The 24,977-nt window shown below is 39.5% G+C and overlaps 1 protein-coding gene across 4 annotated transcripts in view; it reads left to right on the forward strand.

Moving 5' to 3' along the window:
- Positions 1–24,977, forward strand: part of drp2 (dystrophin related protein 2) — a 169,165-nt gene that overhangs the window by 121,600 nt on the left and 22,588 nt on the right. For all 4 annotated transcript variants that reach the window (XM_042220823.1, XM_042220830.1, XM_005913193.3 and 1 more), the window contains exons 5-14: positions 677–797; positions 1,362–1,473; positions 4,723–4,879; positions 7,113–7,259; positions 13,519–13,597; positions 15,445–15,505; positions 17,792–17,853; positions 18,366–18,440; positions 19,772–19,973; positions 23,481–23,566. In XM_042220823.1, the coding sequence (XP_042076757.1) occupies positions 677–797; positions 1,362–1,473; positions 4,723–4,879; positions 7,113–7,259; positions 13,519–13,597; positions 15,445–15,505; positions 17,792–17,853; positions 18,366–18,440; positions 19,772–19,973; positions 23,481–23,566 (1,102 nt within the window). The remainder of the gene's footprint in view (positions 1–676; positions 798–1,361; positions 1,474–4,722; positions 4,880–7,112; positions 7,260–13,518; positions 13,598–15,444; positions 15,506–17,791; positions 17,854–18,365; positions 18,441–19,771; positions 19,974–23,480; positions 23,567–24,977) is intronic.

The following is a 24,977-nucleotide window of genomic DNA, read 5'->3' on the forward strand; positions in this document are numbered from 1 at the left end:
CTGTAAGTGTGGTAAAAGCTTACCAACAACTGTTACACTAAACCAGTGACCTTCTAGCTCCTTGGATAAAATCTATGAGTGAACATGATGAAAGTGAAAGTAAATCAACAACCATTGTCATCGCTGGATGTTTTTGAGTCATGTCAATTCACTCTGATCACAGTTTAAGTAAAAACCATTCGCAAAGATAGAAAACTGTGATACACCTCTAAACCGCCTGCTGTTTGCTTCCTTGATGCTAGCTCTGCTGAGAGCAGCTACTGTCACATGGCAAAGTAAACACAGAACAACATAGACCTGAACTGAACAGATGAACCATGCATCTGCTCATTGTCTCTGATGCCAAACACCACTGGACCAATATCCAATCTATCTCTACTTTTTACTAAGCCAGAAAAAGTTTGACATTACAACTTCAAAAAAGCAGTTTAAGAGCCCAGAGGTTACAATGATTGGTGATTAATGTCATTTATCAAATAACTGAAATAATATTTTCTAATAATAATAATATTTCAGTTATTTGATGATTTATTTTGCATAATTAAGTATTAGAATGCTCTGAGAGTAGATGCAGGTTCAACTGCGACCATGTCTTCCTCATCGTCCTTTGAGGAAAAAGCCCTTAAGTTTGGAGATAGTTTTACATTTTTCCATCTCCCTCTCTGTATCCCTGCAGGCATTCATGGAGGATGTCAAGTCCCGTGGGCCATTTATCTACTCTGTCTTGGAGTCTGCCCAGGCATTTCTGGCTCAGCACCCCTTCCAGGAGCCCGAGGAGACCCTGACCGATGGAAAAGGTCTGCTCCCTCCATCGGCTGTGCCAACTGCTGCTCCAGCCAAAATGTCATACTCATACACCCCCCCTTAGTTGAGTTCCTTTGGTAGGACCCATGCAGGTGAAACGTTCCATTAGTAGTTATTAGCAGTGATCCGTCCTCTCGTGTCACACTGAGTTTAGGGAAAATGTGTGGGTCAGGACCAATTAGCTCTAGTTCACCACCTCTAAAGTACCATCTGCTCAGATCAATAATACAGCATGCTCCTCTGGTTCTCCACGGTTACATCCTCTTTGTAGTGTTTGGCTCTCACCTCTGGCTGCTCATTGAGGGAATACTCTAGCAATCAACCTTACTGTGTTCCCCAACATGAGCTGCCCCCTGCCTTTCTCTTTCCCTGTTTCTATTCATCGAGTTGATATGCCATCCTTCTTAAATCATTACTCTTCTCTTGGCTGACTTCTAACCCCCGTTCTTGTCTTCACCCTGTTATTTCTCCGTGTGCTCCCGTTTATTACTTCTTCTTTTGCACCTTTATGCTGTTACCTCCGCATGACCCCATCAAACCTCTTCCATCTTCCACAGAGGTGTCTCCACGCCGGCGGATCTTGAATGTGAGCCGCTCTGTGTGGAAGCAGGCGAACGTAGCCAGTGACCTGTGGGAAAAACTGACAGCACGTTGTGTGGACCGCCACAGGTCAGACTCTTTTATTTGTAATATATATATATATAAAATATCTTGTTCTGATAAAGGGTGGTTTCTGAACTGGTGAAAAGTAACCATACTCGGATTGTTTACTATAGTTTATCAGGATTATTTAATTGCGAATTTGAAATACTTGTGCTTTAGTATTCCCACTGGATGGCACCTTCTGCTTCCACCAAAATCCAGGGTAAAATTTACTTTACTGCATTTATCTGACAGCTTGTCATATTTCAGATATCTAGGAGTTGCTAGAAAATTTACCAAAGATACATTTAGTCTCTGAACTTAGTTCTGTTTAAATAATTGATTAAGCCCCCCAAGAGATTAAAGAAAGATTAGAGGAATTCAAGATAGCGTAGTAGAACTGTTTTTTTGTGGTTTTTTGTGTTTTTTTGTGTTTTTTTGTGTTTTTTTGTGTTTTTTTGTGTTTTTTTGTGTTTTTTTGTGGGGGTTTTTTGGCTTAATCCTTACCCGATACAGTAGTAAAAGCCTTCTTACACATTCCATAATTCAATCAATATAATGTTGCTCACAATGGCCAGTTTTTAGTATGATGAGCACATTTTGCTGATAATTCATATATACTTCTATTCAAGTATGCTGTAGATTTACTGGGTTATTATCCGTCCCTTCATTTATTCCACCACTGGGACTCTTTGTCTGTCATAATTTTTAATCAAGTTGAGTACAAGGAAAATTATTTTAGATCTTTCTTCACAATATAAGTATTTGTGTCCTCTGCAGGCCTTGCCAATACAATTTTAGTAATTAGTGTTTTTAAATTAAACTAGTAATGACAAAACATCAGTGAATAAAACAAATTCTGTGGTCTCTGTGCCTGAGAAACTATTGGACAACTTGTTATTCATTACTTTATTTTTCTTTTAGTCATGAAGAGTGACTAAAGCTCGCTTATGATTAAATATAAAAGGTGTGGCATATGTGATTATTCTTTTTGCTTTTGTGAGTCCGCGCAGTATACTCTGTAGTCTATGTATAATGAACAAGACAGATAAAGACAGAGATAATGGAATGGAGTTAATGGAAAAAGGAAAAAGAAATGCATATTTGTCATAATTATATTACAGTTTCTCAGAATTACTTAAGCAGATTGGTTGAAACCATTTCCTATTTCTCAAATAATCAAAAAAACCAATTTTCAAACTACTTTCACAAAACCTCCGACACTTCTGGGAACACCAAACATCAAATAATAAAATTGTTTCATTAAAAAAAACAAAGCAAAACAAACAAAAAAACAAAACCAAAAGAGATAAAAGAGAAGTAGATATCATGTAGTGCAAGTATTACCACAGAAAACTGAGTGATATGTTAAGTTTATTTTTCAAGCAAATTGGCATAAACTCTAAGTCTTAATCAGGGTCCACAGACCATATCTAGCAAGTGTTCTTGGCTTTTGTTTTTTGTCATCACGTGGCAATAACTTTCTTTCTTTTTTTAAAAATAATTTCACCGATGCTGAAAACAATAGTCTGTAAAAACAGCATGGAACATTCATTACAATACAATGTTCAGGGCATACTGTGCAATCTGCAAAAATACAATCTACATGTAATATACAGCAAATATTCGAGATTGTGATAGTTGAAGATTGTTAGTACACTTCATCCGAACCGCCTCTTTAACTGCTTATTAATGCACTTAACTGAGTGTATTTGGACATGGTCAAGATAACCTTCAGAAATTTAATTTAAGCATCAGAGGAAATGGAGAAGAGAGGTGATTTAAGTGATCTGGCACCAGATCTGGTGGTCTTAGTATTTTAGAAACTGCTGATCTACTGTGATTTTCCCACACAACCATCTCTAGTGTTTACAAAGAATCATTAGAAAAAGAGAAGTTGTTTTGTTGATAACAGAGGTCAGAAGAGAATGGACAGACTGGCTTAAATTGAGTGGAAGGCAATAATAACTCAAATAGCCATTTGTTACAACCAAGCTATGCAGAACATTTCCTTTAGGACCGTACTGTAAACGTCTTCTGATGTTAAACGTAGCACGTTACACCCAGTGCTGGTAACTAATGAATTGGCCTGTGAGTATATAATTGTATGGAGTTATAAATATGAAATATAAACATGGAAAAGGAAAAATTAATTTTTCAAGACGGTTTTTTCCACATTTTTCTTCCTTTCGTCTTAGATGATTTCTACCCATTCTTGGTGTCAATTTACTCTGCTATTGGTTAAATTAGATCATTTCTGAATTTCTGAATCATGTTTAAGAAATTAAATCTGTCTTGTATTTGTGGTTAACCTTTGTCAGCTGTTAAAGATTAAAGTTTTAGAAAATTACTGTGTTTAGAAATTTAGCAATAAGAGAAAATGAGCTCTACAAATTAAGTTGAAGTAGGTAAAAAACTGAAATGGAAAAGGTTCAAAGAGCAATTAAATTGGTAAATGGATTGATTCTTATATAGCGCTTTTCTACTCTCACGGAGTACTCAAAGCGCTCTATACAACATGCCTCATTCACCCAATCACACCCATTCTCACAAGCACTTTATCTACACTTAGTGCTTTCTAACGACATTCATACACATTCATACTCCGATGGATGCATCGGAGAGCAAGTTGGGGTTAGTATCTTGCCCAAGGATACTTGACTGGAGGAGCCAGGGATCAAACCACCAACCTTCTGATCAGTAGGTGATCTGCTCTACCTCCTGAGCTACAGCCACTGTGTTTGTTTAAAAGAATGAGATTGTGGTGTATATTTATAATAAAACTTTTTTATTTTATCAAAAAATAAGATCATACATCCATACAAGAGAACAATGCCTGTGTGTGTTTTATGGTTTTAAAGCCAAGAGTTGTTTCTTCCCATGACTGTGTGTGTGTGCCTCCACAGCAGGTTTATGTAGCAATATATTTCATGTAATACAATTACCATAACCTGATTACAAAATGTGGCAGCTATAATCCATTACAGAAACAATTATGAAAACACATTTATCAAGGTTTGAAGTCATGAAAATTCAGAGCTCACTTTTCTCTATATCGAAACTTGTTTTTGCACAAAAGCCATTTAGAACTGGTGGAATGGAATATATATTTATATACACTGCCTTATTGAAATGACAGCCTGTAAATTTGGATAAATGGGTTGTTTCACTGCATGCTCCATGGATTTTGATTGATTTATTTCCTCACACTGATTCCAGATTTTAATTGATCGGGTAGTTAACTTTAAAAAGTTGCATTTTCTACAAAACCTCCAGACATATGGAAAGGACTTTGGAGCGTCTTCTTCAGATCCAGGCTGCAATGGAAGAGCTTGCAGGGGCCTTGGAGCAGGCAGAGGGGGTGAGGGATGCCTGGGAGCCTGTTGGAGACCTCTTCATTGACTCTCTACAGGACCACATAGATGCTACCAAGGTACCGATCTGCAGTACACTCTCGGCTCTTTTTTTCTCTTATCTCTCCCTCACTAATCTAAATTGGGTTTACCTGTAGAGTAAACTAATTGTCTCCTTTGAGATTATCGCCTCTGGCTATCTCTGAAAAAGCACACATTGCAACATGTCTCAAACAAACATGACATCCAGCTTTTTTTTCTTTTTTTTTCAATTCTAAAAACCACAAATATGCGATCCTCCTGCATAAACAGGTGATCTGTTTCAAGCTGTGTTCCTTTAAAGTGATTGTTCTTTGTTGCCTGCATGCACATTCCTGCCAGAAAGGCTGTAATCTGACAGATGATGACAAGGCCCTTCAAAATGACACTGCGATGTGGCAGGAGTTACAAATCTCAGCTGAATAGATGTTGTTAAACAAATGACAGGTCATTGGTTCTGTTGCCGCTGCCTGTAATTGTGCGGCGCTATTCATTAGAAGCGAGGGCACTTCACAATAATCATGTCACTGTTTGGACTCCTGTCACAGCCAGCACATGTTCAGCTCAGTCTTTAGGGCAGGCTTGTCAGTTGGCGTCATCTGTACTCCTTTACTCCCTTGTGCTTACACATGGGTGCATGCATATACAAAAACAGACACATGGATGCACACAGGATGCAATTATAAAAGTACACTAGACACTTTTGCATTCAAATGTAGAGTAGATCTGCAGCATCTACTCTACATTCCACACATCCTAAAGTTACATTTTTTTTAGTCTTGTTTCATCTGATCAACACTCAAAATCCAAATATAACTTTTATATTATATACAGACTAACTGAAAAAAAGATTTTAATAACTCTTCTTGCATGAAAAAGAAATACTTACATAATTTGTAAAAGTAAAAATAAAATATCAGATTTTATTTATGTATGTATTTATTTATTTTTTTACTGTTTTTCATATTTCCAATGATTTTTATTAACTCTTCATTTTTGCTGGGGTAGCATATTTTGAGAGGTTCAGGGATTAATTTTCTGACATCAAAAGAAGCAATTGAGCGCATTCTGCATGAGAAATGATTGGTCAACAAAATAAAAACACTGGCTTGTGAGCAGATTGCCCATAGTTTTCATGGAAGGTATCGACTTGTCTGCAAATGTGAAGAAACTGTGAGGGTGAAGAAAACTGAAAATGAACCATTTCCCTTCAAAGTAAAAGTTTAACTTACAGCTGCAATCACCATGTTTCACTGTGAAAAGTGACGAGCGCTTGTAGACAAGTAGTTGTACTTCAGAGAGGCAAAGAACACGCGGATAGTGGTGAAAATGATGTTTCAGTTATTACTCGCGTTGATCTTCAGCATTAGCTAACTTTCACAGGTTTAGTGTTCATCATTATTGTTACTGTAGCAGAATGATTCCCTTTGACTGAATACATTCATCCCACTGAAATATGATAAATGAATTATTTTATTGCAGTTGGGGAAAAAAATAAATGAAGCAAATGTGAACTATGAAAATGCCTGGACTATTTTGTTTATATAGCACATTGAAAACAACAGAAGTTGACCCAAAGTACTTTCTGGCCAAGTGTATTTCCACTCCAGAGCTACAAAAAACAGTGTTTCAAAACACGTGAAAAAGTGTGAAATGTGTGCTTTATTGTTTTAACTAATTAACGGTGGAAAGCAACAATCATGGTCATGAAAATGTATTGGGATTTAGAAAATTAATGGTGCTTTCATTTCATATGCTCTGCTCTCCCCTATGTAAGCTACCTTTAGGATAGTGGCCTTGTATCTACTTGGTATCATATCAATACCACATTTTGAAATATTGCACAGTACTGCGACCAACAATGCAAAATGCACGGGACACTGGCATGCATATACTCACATTCCATCTTAGTTATTTTACAAATTTTCTGGTTTTCCCAGTTTACACACTATAAAAAGGGGCTGGTTCAGTTTCAGTACTGTTCTCTCTTCTGATCTTAAGACATTCAAACATGGCTTTCTGCCAAATTCTTTCTAAAACAGACCAGAAAGCTATAACGGATCAAGTTTCCATTGATTTTTTTTAAAAATTTAATTTAAATGTAGTTGGTCCAGACTGGATGTTTCTGGATTGCGCTATAATTCTATCTATGTCTGATGTTGTTCAATATTTTGTATTTAATCTGTTTCCCCCCTCTCTTTTCCCACTACTCCTGTTTACGTCCAACTCCCTTTGGTCCTCTGTTTTTCTTGTCCTCGCTCATGCTCCATCCAGTTATTTAAGGAGGAACTGACCCAGGTGAAAGAGGGCATGAAGCACATCAATGATCTAGCCCACCAGCTGGCAATCTCCGACGTCCATTTATCGATGGAGAATGCCCGTGCTCTGGAGCATCTCAACAGCAGATGGAAAGTACTTCAGGTAGAGTTCACTACTGGGTCCATAGTGCCTGTTTGACTCTGTCAGCAGCAGGTTGTGCAGCCGTCACATTCAAGAGGACATAAGAGAGTGATTCCATGTGCAATGTTTGGACTTTTAATAGTGTCTATACTTCTGGCTTCCAACTGTTTTATGTTTTACACATCTTTTGAGCACAGCGGTGTGCTTTTGGACATTGATGAGGGGCCGTGTGCATGATGAAGAGTTTTCATACCATTTAAGAGGAAGATCAGAGTATGTTTGCAGGCTGAAAGATCAATGATGTATCTCTCACTTAACTCACAGAACGGTTGAAGCCACTGGATAACAACATCACAAGATTGGTAATTTTAAAGAAAGAGTATAAAATTTTAGAACATATGTTTGTTTGGGAAAATTTATCAGATTAGATCAAATCTAAGTGAAAAAACTGGATAGAGAAATATAGCTATTTGATTAGTTAAAAAATCCACAGCCAGAGTACAGTGTCATTATACATTACTGTTTGTGTGTGAGTCTCATAGAAAAGTTGCCTTAAAATTATTAAGCTGGTTGGATGTGTTGGTAAATGTATTTTGACCTTTAGAGGCAGTCTATTTAGCTGTTTTCACCGTCTGTATGCTTATTGCTTATAAATCTCAGGGAAAATAAAACATTCTTAAGGTCAAAATGTAGAATATTTATAGAATGTGTTAAATGAAACCAAGTTGCGCTTGAAGTTTTGATTTCTTCTTCGTTATTTTTGCAGTGACGTTGGTTTTTGTCTTTTCTTTTCCCACAGAATAAAAATCAGTTTCAAAACTCGTACTAATAGTATATAAACTTGGCTGAGTGAATGTTGGATTTGCATTGGGAGCATGTAAATGTATCAAATCCCAGCAGCCTTGACATACTAATCACAATATTAACCTGCTTTATGAACATCTGTTGTTTTTCCAATGGCATTTCATTCCTGTGATGAGCTCATTTTTTCATTTTTTCCCTCTCTTTCTCTTTTTAAGGGAGCTCAAACTAAGGAAATGAGCAGGAATGTAGATACATTTGTTATTAAATATGTTTAATGGTCACAATTATTTAGAGTCATTCCTAACCTTCATAAGCTTAAGAGCCCTAAACCATTACAATTGAAGACATAACAATAGGAAAAAAGTAATGAGTGCCTCCTACCCACTTGGAGGAGGTTAAAAAACCTTAAGAAGCTTTAAAACCTTAGGGGGACTTCATAAAACATGTATTGTTTCTTTCATTTTTAGTGTACAATTTTTTCATTAACAGTGACTTTGTGTGAAATCAATCATAAAACAAGAAGAAGAAAAAAAGTAAAACAACACTCCTGCTGTAAAATACTGACTAATTTGTGGAGTTGTTTCTCCTCTCCGTTTCCTGTTTTATATATTATTCCCTTCTTGTTGAAATACAGCCTTTTTTTTTAATCACAGGTTTCATATCTTGTATTTTTTTATATTAATTATATAGCAGCCAGGTGTTGCTAATCAAAAGCACATGATTAGCAGCACTTCATGAAATGTGACCACCTCTATAACAGCAGAGGTTTTGACAGTTTCCTGGTCTGTGGCGCTCCTGTGCGTGTTAACTAAATGCCAGAGGTGGGCATCCCAGCACTACCAGTCCAAGCTCAGTACCTGGGCACCTTGCAGGCACTGAGTTGCATATGACCTCCTCTGTATAGCCAAGGATTCTTGAGTCAAATGTGTCAAAATCATGTCATGCAGCAGGACAATGTTCCCAAGAACAGCAGCAAATTTGCATTACCTTGATTTTTAATCATTTTCATCCATTCTTTTGCATAAGCCCAGTCAAAGTCCAGACCTCGACCTGATTGAGATGCTGTGCTTAAAGGAGCTGTGCATAAACAAATACCTGCAAACTTAAATGAACTGAAACTACATTATAAGGAAGAATGTAAAACAATATGGAACATTTCTATTTTTAAATTATATATTTTACTAGACTTTTGTCCTCACTTGATCGCAAATATTTGCCGCGATTTTCACATTTAGAGAAATCTATAATTTTATTCACTCTAATGCTCCATTTCACTCTAGCTGTCTGTCAGTGGTGTCACAGCCTTTACCCAAGCCAGCCATCAAGCTAATGTGTACTAATGGTATTCTATATTGTTATAACAATATTCTGCATGGTTATAGTTATTTTAGTGCCATTGTGATAGAATGGATTCATAGCATAAATCTGCAGAATATAATGTGATAAAATCACGTCAGTGTAGGGCACAATTGGTAAGAAAAGTACCAATGACAACAGAGTCTGTCTTGACTGCATACAACAGCTTTATCCATCTGGTGGTGTTTCTAATAGGAAAAGTGTGCAGTGAGTGTACATCAGTGCACCAATGAGATGAACATATATTTAAACCCATGCACTTAAATGAAGAGGGTAATTCATCAGTGCCATGAAAGCACTTACTCTTAACCCCCTTTAAAAATTGAACTGAACTTGGCTTCCTCTCAGTGCTTAGCAGAATGCTTAGTTGATGCATTATCTACTGTGCATTACTTTAACTGCAGTGTTTTTCAAGCACAGGCTTTACCCGCCATCAGTAACCTAGTAACACTCCTGCAAGCACAACAAAACTCTCAGCCTTCACTGCATCTCTTGTGAGAACATCCCCTTCCCATTAGATAACTGTCATGACACCTCTTCCACACCCTGACATGATGATTGCCACTCCAGCCTTGTTTCCTCGTGAGGTGTCTCCACTCTGAGCATGATGATTTTCAGTATCTGTTAAACTATTCTTAGAAGTTAATTCCTAGCACCCACTTTGCACGCTCGCTGTGACTTGTCTCAGTGTGACTTTCAGATTGCGTCCGTAGCTCTGAGCACTTCATGGACAGAACAAAACAAAACAGAACAGACCACTATAGAGAAGCCGTGCCTTTGATTTGTCAGCAAGAGATTTTTTTTCCAGGCTCTCTGTGGGACTGAAAGAAATAACAAATAAACAATAATAATGCAGCCCTGTAAGAATCATGTGTCAGTGCTTTCTAAAGATTTTCTCAATAACTAGCCTGAAAACTTGTAGGTAGATGCTCTATAGCAATAGTTGTCTGTCAGTTAGTCCACCCACCATGTTGGTACAGAAATATCTCGTCAAAATAAGTTCAACTTCCATGATTTTTTTCCCTTTTATTGTACAGTAATATAGGGTGAATATGATTTTTCTGAATGATTTTTTTCCCTTTCATGCACCTTAATGTAGCATTTCCACAACTACTCAATGGTTTTCCACTTGTTTAAATGATGCTTACAATACTATAGACTGTCACTGAAATGCTTTCAAGCAACCCCCTATTCTAATTCTAAGCATGTAATCCTAAATATGGTTAAATTTTAAATGTGTTATCAGTGAACAATGAGACTCAGAACCAAACAGATTAGGTGGGTAGATGACACAACAAAGCTTCAAAAATAGCTCTCCGGAAAAATGTGAACTTCTTTGCAGAAATGTTTTAATGTAGAGAATATACTCCCTAGAATCAGTAATACAAGCAGTGGATGTGTGGGTGTAAGACAAAGCTTGTACTTTCTTATCGGGTACCATGTCATTGTGATATGTCTTTTTAGTGGTGAACTAAGTTCACTGGCCTTTGCTTGCAAACTAGTAAGATACTCCCACAGAGTCTTTATTTCTATACATTAGTAACCTACACCACTTCTGCTGTAGATGTATTTTTCTTTGATAAGAGTTAATGAGAGAAATTTAGATGATTGTTTAAAACATTCACACGTGCTGAAAACCCCAGTCATCCATTGTCACAGCTAGCATTAGCCTAGTGACAGGAATAAAACAAGAGGCTAAAGGGAGAGATGAGGTCCACACAAAGCAGCTTTTTTCACCCTCAATAAACATGCAAAAAAACATGCTGAAAGTGCTAACTCTGACAGGTGGCATTAGATTGCAGCAGTGCCCAGTACTGTTAACTCACAACCATTTACAGACTATTGATGGTTTACCCTCCAGCCGCGCTATTCAGATTGGGTTGCCTAATCTACAAAAGCAATTAAATATTCACATTATACTGCTTTATGCCGCATCACTGCAAATGCTTTACCAGTCTGTTTGACAATTACCCACATCAGTCTACCCCTACTCATAAACACCATCCCTAGATACCAGAACTCTTCCACAAAATCCCTCCCTTTCCCACTTAGAGGTGCTAATTCTCATCACTCATCACCAATCACTTTCCACGTGGCTCTAAACTGTCCCACTACAAGTGGGAGGTTATGGCTTGATGAAGCTGACAGGAACCACAACATGTACAAAACTTAAAGATGGTGTGAGACCACTGGGAATCTTCAAATCCTGCTCAGACCCAAAGAAAAAGTCGTCAGAATTTAAACATCAGCAGTTTAATTAATTGCTTACACTAAGATTTTACAGTTAAAAAAAATTAAGTTTCCCCCTGCTGGCACAGCCAAACCTAACAAGCTTACTCCAGAACCAACCATCAATAATCATACCTAAGTGTATGTAGCCATTTCTTAAACATGGTGTTCAAAAATGACCAAAAAGTACAAAATCAAATGCAAATCTACAATGTGTTTCCTCTCTACTCCTTTAAGAAGCATTGTTGAGTATTATTGCATTCTTATATTAGATTCTTACATTACATTACATTCTTATTCAATTTGGTATATGAAGAAAGAGCAGGGTTTGGCTTATCTTGCTCCTAATTTATGTCCATAAATTGTAAAAGGAGTCTCCATGCAAAAGTTCTTTCACAGCAACTATTCCTGCTACGTATATCTTTGAAGCAGCTATGTGCCGCACAGTTCGTGTGCCCTCTGGTCTTTGATTTAGGTGGTAAATGAAGGTAGATGAAAGCTTATCTGATGTACAGTGTGGTAAACAGATTTTGAGTATCCATAGACACCAGCAGATATTCATCTCCCAGATTTTAGATTTCCTTCAGATTTTCTGTGATTGTAGTAGGGCCCAAGCAACATTTGAAGAGATAGATGTTAAAAATGAGAGAAAATCATTTCAATCTTGTTTGAGCTGCCTAGCTTGTACTTTAGTTGATCTGCTGTCTTTCTGCATTCACAGTATAAAAATAAGGGAGTTGAGATGCACAGATGTGGTATCTTGGTGAGGACTAACAATCCTGCAGGGTCTTTAGCGAACAATATAAAGTACCTATTCATGTGATTTGGTGCTTTAAAAATAAAAACTGAATTCAGTTCAATTAATTTGAAATGAATGGAGAAACCTCCTCCTTTGTCTCGCTCTCTAGAGTCACGTTTTGCTGTCTTAATTAAAATGATAAATTTTAAATCCCAGCAACATCCTGTACCCTGTTTATTTTGGCTGGACTGACGCTAGCAAAATTTGATTTGCTAATATTTGTCGATCATGGATAATTTAGTCATTTGTCTTCCTTATGGCAACCCAAATTGCCTGTACAGCAAATAGATTTTACAACACAGAACAGTTGGCAGTTGTATCTCCTCGGCACATTGACAGTGCTCTATATTAGTCCCAACCAATTTAAATCACACAGGGGAGCAACGATATGTGTACATATCACCGGGAGATGTTAACTTAATATATATCTATCTTTACAAATTATATCCCACTGCAGGTGCATCTTTTTGGAGTCTAACAGTCTCCCACTCGTTTCTTTTTCTCAATTTATCTGTCTACCTCACACAGAGTGGATTTACCTCCCATTGTTTGAGGATGCGTTTCAACATCCAGCTGACAACGATTCAAGTGCCAAATCCAATATATTTCAAATAAACCAGGATTAGGCAGACTAAATCCCATTTGGTGGGGAACATAACTGATGAAATGTTTTTACAAAGGCAGTGGCAAACTTAATTTTGTCAACTCCACGGTCTCCGTGATTATTTACCCAGCACACGTGAGCTCTTGCACCCGTCTATCTCTCTCACTCATGTCATCCTCTTTTCCTCCTTTCCCCCCCAGCTGCACTGACACTGCATCCAGAAGCTACTGCTCTTGTTTCAACAAAACATATTATTTTCTAATATCAGTCTACATTTCCTACCTCGTGCTCTTCAAAGGCTCTCAAAGTCCTTCAAGAGGAGCAGCAGATAAAAAAAGACATAATTTATATTCCGCGGTTAACTAATGGAGGAGAAGCAGGTGGTCTGTGTGTGTGCGTTTCTATTGTGGGGATTTTGTGGTGCAGGGACGAACAGCACGGTTCCCTTTGATTTGACTTTGCATGTGTGTGTTTGCGTGTGTCCTCAGGGTTCCATAGAGGAGCGGCTGAAGCAGCTCCAGGATGCACATAGAGACTTTGGCCCCGGATCGCAGCACTTCCTTTCCAGTAAGAGCCATTTTCTGCTATTTGAAGTTGGTGCTTCATGTTGCACCATTCTGTACCACCCTGTGCCGAGGCAGAGAAAAGAAGCCTAGGTGTATTACAGTTTAATGGTGATAAGACTATTAATTGCTGTGTTTATGTGTGTGCCCGCACTGGGCTGTGTGTGCATTTGGGTTAGAGGTGGAGCTGGGAGGCTTTTGTGCATCTGTCTTTATCATCTCTAGCACGCTGCTGTGACGAGCATTCCCGGTGAAGCTCATCACAAGAGTCATTGCTCTCATTTGAGCAGGGATACATATTTGTGAATTCTGTCTTTTCTTTTACCTACTGCTCTTCAAAGACTACAAAGGAGTAGCGGGAAGGTAGGGGTGGGGGTGGGGCTGTAGGGGGCTGAAAAATTGGATTTACCTTGCCTAGTTTAAACTGATGAAGTGAAGAGGCTGAATGATGCAGGGATCTCTCTGTGCAAGTGCATCTGAAGTGTTGGCGTGTACTTGTGTGTCTCCAGTGTCCTCACCAACCCCATCCAGATTTACTGCTGTCACGCTGGATCAGAGATGCCACACTGGGGCTTATATAGCACTACTTCACTGCCAGCTCAGCCCACTATGCCCTGCAGAGATGTCTGGGTTTATGTCTATGTGGTTTTATGCACCAACATGCCTATATTTCAGCTTGTTTCATATTCCATATAGGACATGGATATGCATATATATGCACACAATTTCTATTGACACAAAACTGTTAAGTATTAAGAATATTCAAAATAATTTACTTTGTGATTCTGAAGAAAAAAGCTGTATTGTATCTAGTAGAGTCACTTAATATATTTTAGTTGCTAGCAGTACGACCCAATTTCTGAAGTGGTGTGATACACGAATAAGTGAAACTTTCCCCAAAAGCAGATATTAGAAAAAATAGGTTTGGCGAATAATGATGTAATATTTACACTTATGTCAAGACGAGTATATTTAGTCTTCATAGCACGATTAGGCCCTATAGTGGAATATTTATAGTCTGATATTAGTACTTTTACTTCAGCTGTGGTGTGTATCTGTGTGTACTGTGATCAGCTCAAACATTAAAACCACCTGCCTGGTGTAGTTCCCCCCTGTGCTGCCAAAAACGGCTCTGACGCACTGAGGCGTGGACTCAGTCCTGAGATGTGTCTGGCATGGAGAAATTGGCAGTGAGTCCTTTGGGTCTTTTAAGGTGCAGGTGCTGCCTCCGTGTATCAGGCCTGTTCTAGCGATTACAATGTGATCTGGGAAGCTTTGAGATGGAAGCCGTTCAAAAGTTTTGCAGGTTGTTAGGAGCACTGCTACTGTGCTGTTGCTTTGGAAGGGTTGTTAGGGTGAGTGGTAGATGTCCAACTAACTACCAAGATGATAAATTATTGACTTCACCTATGTGCTAGTGTTTTTAATGTGATTTTAATGTTTGGTGTGTTTTATAGATACAGAGCACACAGGTCTGCATTGTCCCATGTCATTAAACAGTGATGGGCAGTGACATGGAGTGTAATTTGGTATTGTCTTTGCACCCTCTTTGATTCTTTGCTGAATCTCCTGTGGTTCAGTTTGGGGGGACCGTTAAATGCTACAGTCATCCCGTGTCACCGTCTTGTCTACCTCCAGTATTCTATTACGCCGTGCCAAACAAACCAATACTCTGTGGAAATCCCACACAATAGACTTGTCTCTTTGGCTGTACTGTGCCTGTTTAGCTCTGTTAAGAAGGCCTGAATGGATATGGTGTCTGGACATGCTGACAGGGACACTGTGCACAATGGCTGTTCATGCATGACATCCCTATTTCAAAATTGATTTTGTCTCTCTGTATTTGTACAGGTTCGGTGCAGATACCATGGGAGCGTGCTATCTCCCCAAACAAAGTGCCCTACTACATCAAGTAAGTGCAACTTCACGGTCAGTGTCTGTGTTGTCGGAGCAAATGTACTTTTTCCACGGCAGATTAAGTCGTTAGATCAAAATTGGGCTCATTTGCTATTTTTCAAAGCTGGTAGACATATTGCATTTTTACCTGTGGTGCAGCATTTTTACGTCTGGTCTTATAGGTATGGCCAAATGTTCTGTGCTCACTTTTTACAGAACACTAATCACAGAAGCCTTAGTCAGTGCTGTCTATTTACAATGCTAGAGGAGTTTATTAAAGCAAGATGAATGCATCGTCAGACAAAAACAGACAAAGGCTTTGCAATTCTAGTGACAAGAGAAAGTTAGAAAGAAAAAATATGGAGACACTTGCAGATCAAATGTCATTCACTATTATGTAGAGACAAGGCATTGAATATATCTCTAACAATGCCAGAAAATGCTTTTTGCAGTTTCTGGTGATAATTTCTTAAGAATAGTTGACCAAAGACTCTTACATGGCAGGAATACACAGGTTTACACACTGATCCCTCAGTCCATAGCCAGGGACTGGGAATCACCCAAACTGCATCTCAAACTACAACTAATCTGGTAGAAAATAATTGTAGCATTAAGTTATTTAACATTTGGTGTCTCGAAGTAAACTGTTTCTATATAAAGCCCCTGTTACTGGATGTTCTTTGCTTTGTATCTTCTTATTTTTTATAGTTGAGATCTCACAGTGAGAGAAAGGACAGTTGAATATGTAGTAGCAAACTGTAGTAGCAGATGTAGCAAACTAATAAAGTCTGTGAAACATGGAGTACCTGCATCATAGTTCAATGATTACACTGAATTTTCATACTGATTTTATTTCCATTATCGTGCTCATGTTAGATGTTTCCTTTAATGGACGTTTTTTTGTTTTTGTTGATGTTGGGTTTTTGTTTTTTGCTTGTTTCAGTTGTATCTGCTCCAGCTACGTCAGTGTCAGTCAACATGAAAGCTGCAATAGAAAATCACTTAATGCTTGTCATGTCAATCACATACTCAAGCTATGCCTATCTCCTCTTCACTTGTCATTATTTTTGTGGTAGAGAAATAAGCTGGGGGGAAAAAAGCCATCGGCCATACGCCCAGACCCAGGCCCCTTTGAATCACTGAAGGAAATAGAGAGATGTGGGTGGCATTAAGAGGTCTTAACTGCAAAAACCAACCAATGCCTAGAGATTTTTTTCCTATAATAAACTCTCTTATAACACACAGTGTTCCTCTTGAGAACGATTGTAGAGAGAGAAACTAGTTTTTCTGCGTCAATTTGGGAAAATGTATCCATTGTACAAGCAAATCCATCACGTGGAGTATAATAAACCCTCATTAGATTAGAAACAAATGCTTCCCATTAGCCAAATATTTGTTAAAGAGTGGATCAACTCTAAATGATCAAGATGAAATTCTGTTGTGCCACTGGGAGCCCTGTTTGCCCAAGAACTCATTTATCTGTTTACTTCATCAATACTGTTTATCTTTGGAGCGTTATAGATTTCATAATTGAACCGTGGATATGTTTGTTCAGGAGTGTGTTCATACACTATTGTATATGTATTGCAAACATTGGTACAGTTTGTTCTCCTAAAAGTATTTGTCTTCTTAATCATTTGAAACAAAGCTTCATGGGTTTTGCTTTAGTTCACTAGTCAGTTCTTTATGGGCTATATTACTATTCCAGTGGGAGTGGAAGTAGCATCTGAGTAGCACTCCACTGGGTACCAATCAGTGAGTGCTCGCACAGGTAAAACGATGAGCACTGCCCTAAAAGCCTCCTGGGTCCTGGGCTGGCAGGCTTCCTCATTTGGAGTTTCCCATTTATATTCCTGTGCTTGTTCTTTCTATTGAATCTCTTTTATAGATGCTAAATTTTCTACATTTAAATGTTCCCATCGAGCTAGTCTTGGGAGAGAAAAGTGTAAATGTATTTTCTTTATGCAGATATGAGTTGGATTTTATATTGTTTTTCTGAGGAAAGTCTTTAAAGCTACTGTGATTGGGTCTCCATGAGAGCTGTAGTGTAACAAAACTTTTGATGTCTGCTCTTTCCAATCCTACAATCTTTTGTCTTATCCTAAATAATGGTCACTGTATTCTGCCCTCTGTTTCTCCTCTTTATCTCTTACTCATTACTCGTTCATCTCACTCCTTTTGCTGTCTGCCACACCTGCCAGACTCTACCCCTTTGGCTCATTTGTGCTCCATTTTTACCTCTCTGGCCTGAAAATGAGTACCTCGATTCTTTGCCTTCCTAATGAAATCTTCTTTCCATCAGCCATCAGGCCCAGACGACATGCTGGGACCATCCAAAGATGACAGAACTGTATCAAGCGTTGGGTGAGTAAGGAGACAATTAAAACACCCTCTTGCTCATTCGTCCAGGAACCCCACTGGGCTGCAGCAGAACCAGTAACACGGCACCACCGGGCTTCAGCTTTGAAGGTCCTGTCATATAGCTCATTAAGGGACCTTTATTTCAAACACCTTAGGGACTACATCTCTACTGTCATTAACCTGCGAGGCCCAATTTGCCAGCTCTGTGATTGCTTCTTGCTTAGCCTTTAATTAATTGTGATTAAACGACATCATGTATTTTACCATTAATCTGATGTGACACGGCGAGCTTGCAGGGGAGATAGGCCCGCTGTCAGATACACGTGTTCAGCTTAGAAAAAGGCATGCATGCACACAGACAGATAATAATATTATCACAGTAAACTACTAATGATTTCTGCAGTGGTGTGATAAACAGGGGGGACACATGATGTCTAATTTCTCAATGGTATAGCGGAGTCATGCAGGATGAGTTTGTTTTCTCTAATCTCTCTATCCATCTCTCCTTCTATTAGCGGATCTGAACAACATCAAATTCTCAGCATACAGAACAGCAATGAAGCTGCGGCGGGTTCAGAAAGCTCTGAGACGTACGTACAGTATTTCATCGACGCTATTTTCTGTCTGCTGTGCTGAAATGGCTGGTTAAGTGATATACAGTTATCCTGCACCATCACTAATCCACCGTGACAAGCTCTCTTCAGGAATGAGATATAATGATTAGCTGTGGCATGTTTCTTTATCCGGTTGTCGAAAGCATCAGCGCTCTTTTGTACCCTACATAGAAATGTGGTTGAAAATATTCTTTGCATTTTCCTATACTGTCAGCTTTGAAATGCAGCAATTAAAAGTACTGAAAAACTCAAGAGCCACAAGAAGAACTACTCTACTGCCAGATTCCTTCCTCATTTTCATCACGACCTGAATCGTTAGCATTCTGGGTAATTAGCTATTAATTGGTCCATTTGAGTTACATAATAGGAGGCAATTAGTTTTTGCTGCATGGTTGAAGCTTGATTGTATGCCCCTTCAGGGTCAATACCTCCAACATGGCCTTTCTTTCTTGCTTTCTTTTTCTTCTTCCCTACATCTCATCCATTTCCAGAATTGGTGTAGTACTCGAACTCCCCTGACCACAGACCTTCTCGTATTTGGTATCCCTAAAAGTGCCCAGTTTCACACCTATTCAGTTATTCATGTTCAGCCTGTTTTTCTACCTTCTCTACCTTCATTTACCACTCCCTTTCAACCTTCTTTCCCTTCTAGATCCCACGTTCCTGTAATAAGAACTCAGCATGCATGGAGCACTCTAAAAAAAATCTTTCAGTCACGTTCCCACTTCCTTTCTCTTGCCTGCTCTCTTATCTCTCACTCCTCGGGTCTACTAGTTGATATCGTTACAGAACTTAATTGCCAGGCTGCACTGATAACTGCAGAATTCTCGCTCTTTTTTCTCTCTGCACACGTCTTGAATGATTGAGTAGTGCTGCATAAGAAATACATTTTAAGCTGATTCCCTCCCAACCTTTAAAATACTACTGTTATCTCACTCTGTTCTACCACATTACCGTGCTATCCAATTATACCTGGCATCAACGGACACCCTTTTAACTCCACTCTTAGGGATGGGCCATCAAATTAGTTTAGAAGAGCGAAATCAAATTTGTGTCACTGCTCTTGAAACATCTGGTAGGGCTTAAGTGGGCAAAAAGGGTGAATAAGCACTGCTGTCACCCATGCTCTCGTTTGCTGAGGTGTGGATGATGATCCCGCTGTGACTGTATGTGTGTTTGAAAGCGAATGTGGGGTCATGTGTCGTTATATGTGGATGTTTAGGCTTTAGCTCATGTACACATGCTTGTAAACATAACACAATATTGTGCCATATTTATGTCTCTAAATAAATATGTGTTCTTTTTAGTGGATTTAGTGGCACTGAGTAGCCTTGTGGAGATGTTCCGGGAGCAGGAGCTGCAGCAGGCAGATCATGTGATGGATGTGGTTGAGGTGATTCACGGCCTGACAGCTTTGTATGAGAAGCTGGAGGAAGAGAGGTCCGTCCTGGTTAACATTCCACTTTGTGTTGATATGTGTCTCAACTGGCTGCTCAACGTCTATGACAGGTGAGTAGGTTGAAAAAATCAAAAGTGAAATATATATTAAAACTTACTTGTGTTAAGAACTGCAGCAGGTATCTGTGTCTGTATTTCAGCTTCGCTCTTATAAACCAGTGGCTTATCAAGTAGACACAACCAGCAGACATACTTTGTAGTTGGACAAGTTTAAATCCAGCATTAATCTGCCTTTAATGTTTTATCACTGATTTCTATTTCTCTGTTATATTTATACTGATTAATCTGAGTAAAGGGTTTTATAGGGTAAAGGGCCCTGCTCTGCCAGGGCTGCCCTTTGTCTCCGGTTCTGTTCATAATTTTTATGGACAGGATTTCTAGGTGCAGCCAAGTGGCGGAGGGCTTTCACTTTGGTGGCCTCAGAATCTCATCTCTGCTTTTTGCGGATGATGTGGTTCTGTTGGCTTCATCGGGTGGTGGCCTCCAGCTCGCACTGGAACGGTTCGCAGCCGAGTGTGAAGCAGCGGGAATGAGGATCAGCACCTCCAAATCTGAGGCCATGGTTCTCAGCCGGAAAAGGGTGGAGTGCCCACTCCGGGTCGGGGATGAGTTCCTGCCCCAAGTGGAGGAGTTCAAGTATCTCGGGGTCTTGTTCGCGAGTGATGCGAGAAGGGAGCCGGAGATCGACAGACGGATTGGGGCTGCAGCTGCAGTGATGCGGACGCTGCACCGGTCCGTCGTGGTGAAGAGGGAGCTGAGTGTAAAAGCGAAGCTCTCAATTTACCGGTCGATCTACGTCCCTACCCTCACCTATGGCCACGAGCTGTGGGTAGTGACCGAAAGAACGAGATCGCGGATACAAGTGGCAGAAATGAGCTTCCTCCGAAGGGTGGCTGGCCTCTCCCTTAGAGATAGGGTGAGAAGTTCGGCCGTCCGGGAGGGGCTCAGAGAAGAGCCGCTGCTGCTCCACATCGAAAGGAGCCAGCTGAGGTGGTTCGGGCATTTGACAAGGATGCCCCCTGGGTGAGGTTTTCGGGGCATGTCCCACCGGGAGGAGGCCCCGGGGCAGACCCAGGACATGCTGGAGAGATTATATCTCTCGGCTGGCCTGGGAACGCCTTGGTGTTCCCCCGGATAAGCTAGAGGAGGTGGCTAGGGAGAGGGAGGTCTGGGCCTCTCTGCTTAGGCTGCTGCCCCCTTAACCCTGCCCGGATAAAGCTGATGAAGATGGATGGATGGAAGGTGGATATCAGGGATTTCAAAGAGAAACTGCCCAATTTGAAAGCATTAATGAAAATATAATTTTTTTAAAAAGTTCTTAGGAATGGAGTTAAAAGAAGTGAGCTTACAAAACGAATACGAGACCACACCTGACTCTCCAACCAAACTGTCAGTAGTGCCGCTGCCTCGTGGGTAATGCTGGTAGCAGGTATTAACAAGGAAGAATAATGTATGGAGGGAAAAGGTCAGTATTCATGCAGTGTAAAGCCAAAGCAGTGCAGCATTTTTATTATAAATGACACATTCATTTCTGTCATATAATGCTCATAAAGTTTCATATTATACCCACAGTTCAGGATATTTTAAGTCAGTGCCAAGCTCCTATAAACAAAACATCAACAGTGAAGTATCAGTATCCTTACAATATAGGCACTGGTTGCTCGAAGCACAATGTTGCTGAATGTCCGTGAATGAGGCAAAACTGTGGCTTTTATATTGACTATATGGGGCTCTATGGATTTAATTCACATAGCAACTGTAAATCACTTAGATTGTTGAATGTTTTTTATTTTCCATCTGGAATATCAGCTGCTCTCTAGTGGATCCTTGCTTACAACTACTTGATGCTTTATGTAATTCTTAATGAGCAGGATAGTATTAAAGGCTTGAAATGGGTCTAGGATGACCATAATATCAGGATTTTGCAGAGCCAGGTCTCATTCAGCACTACTGTTATTGCATCAGGTCACTAGACTTAATAACATTGATCAAATTAAATAAATATGGTACACACTGCATGCACAGTCACTGTTTGTGATGTCATAACTTACTAAAAAATCTATTTTGAACAATTTGTCATTGTCATAAACAAGAGTCTGTTTGCACATTGATGTAACCACAGACATCTGTAAACAGCTACATCGTGACAAAGCCTCCAATAACACTGTCCAGGCAGAGAGCCATTCATCTCCTCTGAGACGCAGTCGAAACAAATCCTCTTTGACACAAACACTCACCCATCTTTGTTCCTGATTGACCATTTTCTGCTGTTCTCCGAAGAGAAACCCCTTAGAGCAGCCTCTGAAATCCAGGGATAACCCCACGAGGACTGTAAATGCAGTCTGTAGCTCTTAACTACTTGCTGCTAATGAGAGACAATCAGGGACTTTACCTTCTGAATAAATTCCGGTAATTGCTTTTTGTTTTCCAATAGATAGCAGCGGGGAATGTGAATGAGGTGTGTGTGTGTGTTTGCGTGACCATTTTTACAGCCGCTTTCTTTCAGTGAAATGTGTCCTACAGTATATCGCAGCATACATGTGTCCTCTAGAGACATGCCGCACTAGCAAGGTGAGTAGGAGTGAAGTGTCGCCTGAAGAGCAGCGCTGGGGTACATATTGAAGATGGCATGTGGTACACAGCAGAAAATGTGTGAGAGGAGTTGACAGCCAGTTGTACCCATGTGCTCTAATTTTAGCCCTCAATCTAACAGGGGAATGAATACTCCATTTGACTGTAGTGGTCTAGCCTGAAAAAATCTCTCTACCTCACATTTTGACCCGTTGGTGAATTAGAAACGGAGTCCCGTGTCCGTCCCTGTTTCTAGCACATCTATAGCATCAATGTTTACTTCTGAGAATTCTCCATCCTTGATTCAATTTCATACATCATTGATTTGAAGTTCTCCGATGAATTTGATGTTCTTGATTTCTCACTTAGCGTTTCAAATGTTAATTTGATAAGCCCGGTGTGTGCCAATGGTGCTCAGCTCGGCACTAAATTCTTTCCAGCTGCAAACAGTGTTGTTGTGTTGGCCCCTCAGATCAAAGTATGGTAGCTTATACTCAATTTTTATTTTTAAAATTTCAAACTGAGAAAAAAGGTGGACACACCATTGTCCACGTCGATGGTCTCGCTACTTGCAATTGATTATTGGCTATTATTTCAGCTTGGGGCAGCACTTTTGAGGCTCACTGAATGTGAGTGTGATTTATGAATGTGTTTACGCTATAAGCATGCACGTCTCTGAGTGACATTGTGTTGTTATGAGCTTGTTATTGCTCTTCTTGGCATAAACCGATGGACACGATACTTTACCGAGTCCCAGTAGTGCCTTTAGTTACTCTAATTATGCTCTAATACAATTTCACACTACTGCACTGACCTACACTCCACTTCTTTTGACCCGTGTAATTCCTCCACACTTTGTCCCTCCCAGCAGGGCTCAAGCAACGTATGAATTTATTATCATGACCCAGTGCGCCATGATTTGAGATTATTCACCATTCAGAAACTGTCACATTTGAACACCTTTTTTTTTCGCTTTCCTTTCTGCAGTGCTCGAAATGGCAAAATGCGAGTTCTCAGCTTCAAGATGGGATTGGTGACCTTGTGCAATGCAGACGTCCAAGAGAAGTACAAATGTAAGTCTGATGCTCGCTCATGTGCCTAATGCATCTCCTCAACTGCAAACAATGAGCCAAAACAAAACAGGCCTGATTGCCAGTATTACATAAAGACATCCACTTACTCTAATGGAGGAAATGACTCTGCTTCCATTATGGAGAAGGCATTTTTACTTGTACAAAGTACATCAGGAGCCTTAAAAGGATTGCTGGCCAAAGACACCATTCATGCACACTCTCATGGCTCTCATTCATTTTTTCACAGGTCAATTAGGAAAGATCTTGGGATTTTTCTGCATCTTTTTTTTTTTTTACCATAAATTAAGCTGTAATATTTTATTAGTGCAGGTCAGGAGGTGGAGCAGGTCATCTGCTAATCAGACGGTTGGTTATCTATAGATAGGTAGGTAGGTAGGTAGGTAGATAGTTACTGAAACTGTTAGTTAACCTTTACGTATTGGTAAAATAGAGAGGGAGCATTTGAACTAACAATGGTTGGAGCTGGAGCAGCTTGTAGTTGATACATGATTTGAAAAAAAAAATGCTCACACTCTCCTATGCCAAGATTATTTATGCCTGGCATACCATCTGTGTCAGGTCTAAGACTGAAAGATAACAGATTTTCCTTCAGTGGTCCCAGAGGTGAGTTAGGCCCCCCTTTTCTAGGTTAAAGGGGTTCAACCAGTCCATATTTGTCACTAAATTCCTATTTTCAAAATAATTGATAGATAAAAGTAAATATAAATAAATAATAAATACAAATTCCATCAACCTTGACAAATAAATTCTGGAAAGCATCCTACTTGTGATTACTACTGAGTCCTCAACCTTCTAGTAACAGAAATACAACTTTATTGTACTTTTTCAGCATTCTTAAGTGTTATGTTTAATTTATGTTACCTCGATTATGTCCTTTGACATTTGTTACAGTGTAAAAAACAAAAATCAAAGGTCAGGAAATACAGCATCAAAAGTACAGACGCTGGCTGCAGTGGACACTTTTTCATTGTTTTTACCCCTGATCTGTAAAACCTAATGGGGTGTTGTCATCAGCCATCTTTGTCCCATGCAGCAAACCCAGTTTTACTACAAAGTTTGCAACATTTGCAGGCTGCACACTTAATATCCTGTATTCTCTATAAATCATGTAAAAAAAAAATAAAAAAAATTCTTTTTTTAATTAAACAGCTCAGTGTTTGACTTTGACTTCAACACACCAGAGTTCTAATTATGAGGGTGTACATGGTGCTGGCTGTTTAACATTTAGTCCTCTTGCCCAGGTGTTATGGGCAAGAGGACTAAATAAGAGCACAGAGAGAGGGATCCATGGAACGCCTGTACTGGCACTGTGCAGCACCCTCGCATGCCTGTCAGCATTCATCTCCTCAGCGACAGGCTGACTCCCAGCTAGCTTCGTAAAGATCTCATT

The sequence above is a fragment of the Haplochromis burtoni genome, unplaced genomic scaffold (genome assembly GCF_018398535.1).
Source record: "Haplochromis burtoni strain Fernald_Lab_line unplaced genomic scaffold, NCSU_Asbu1 Contig_4, whole genome shotgun sequence".
Taxonomy (NCBI): Eukaryota; Metazoa; Chordata; class Actinopteri; order Cichliformes; family Cichlidae; genus Haplochromis; species Haplochromis burtoni.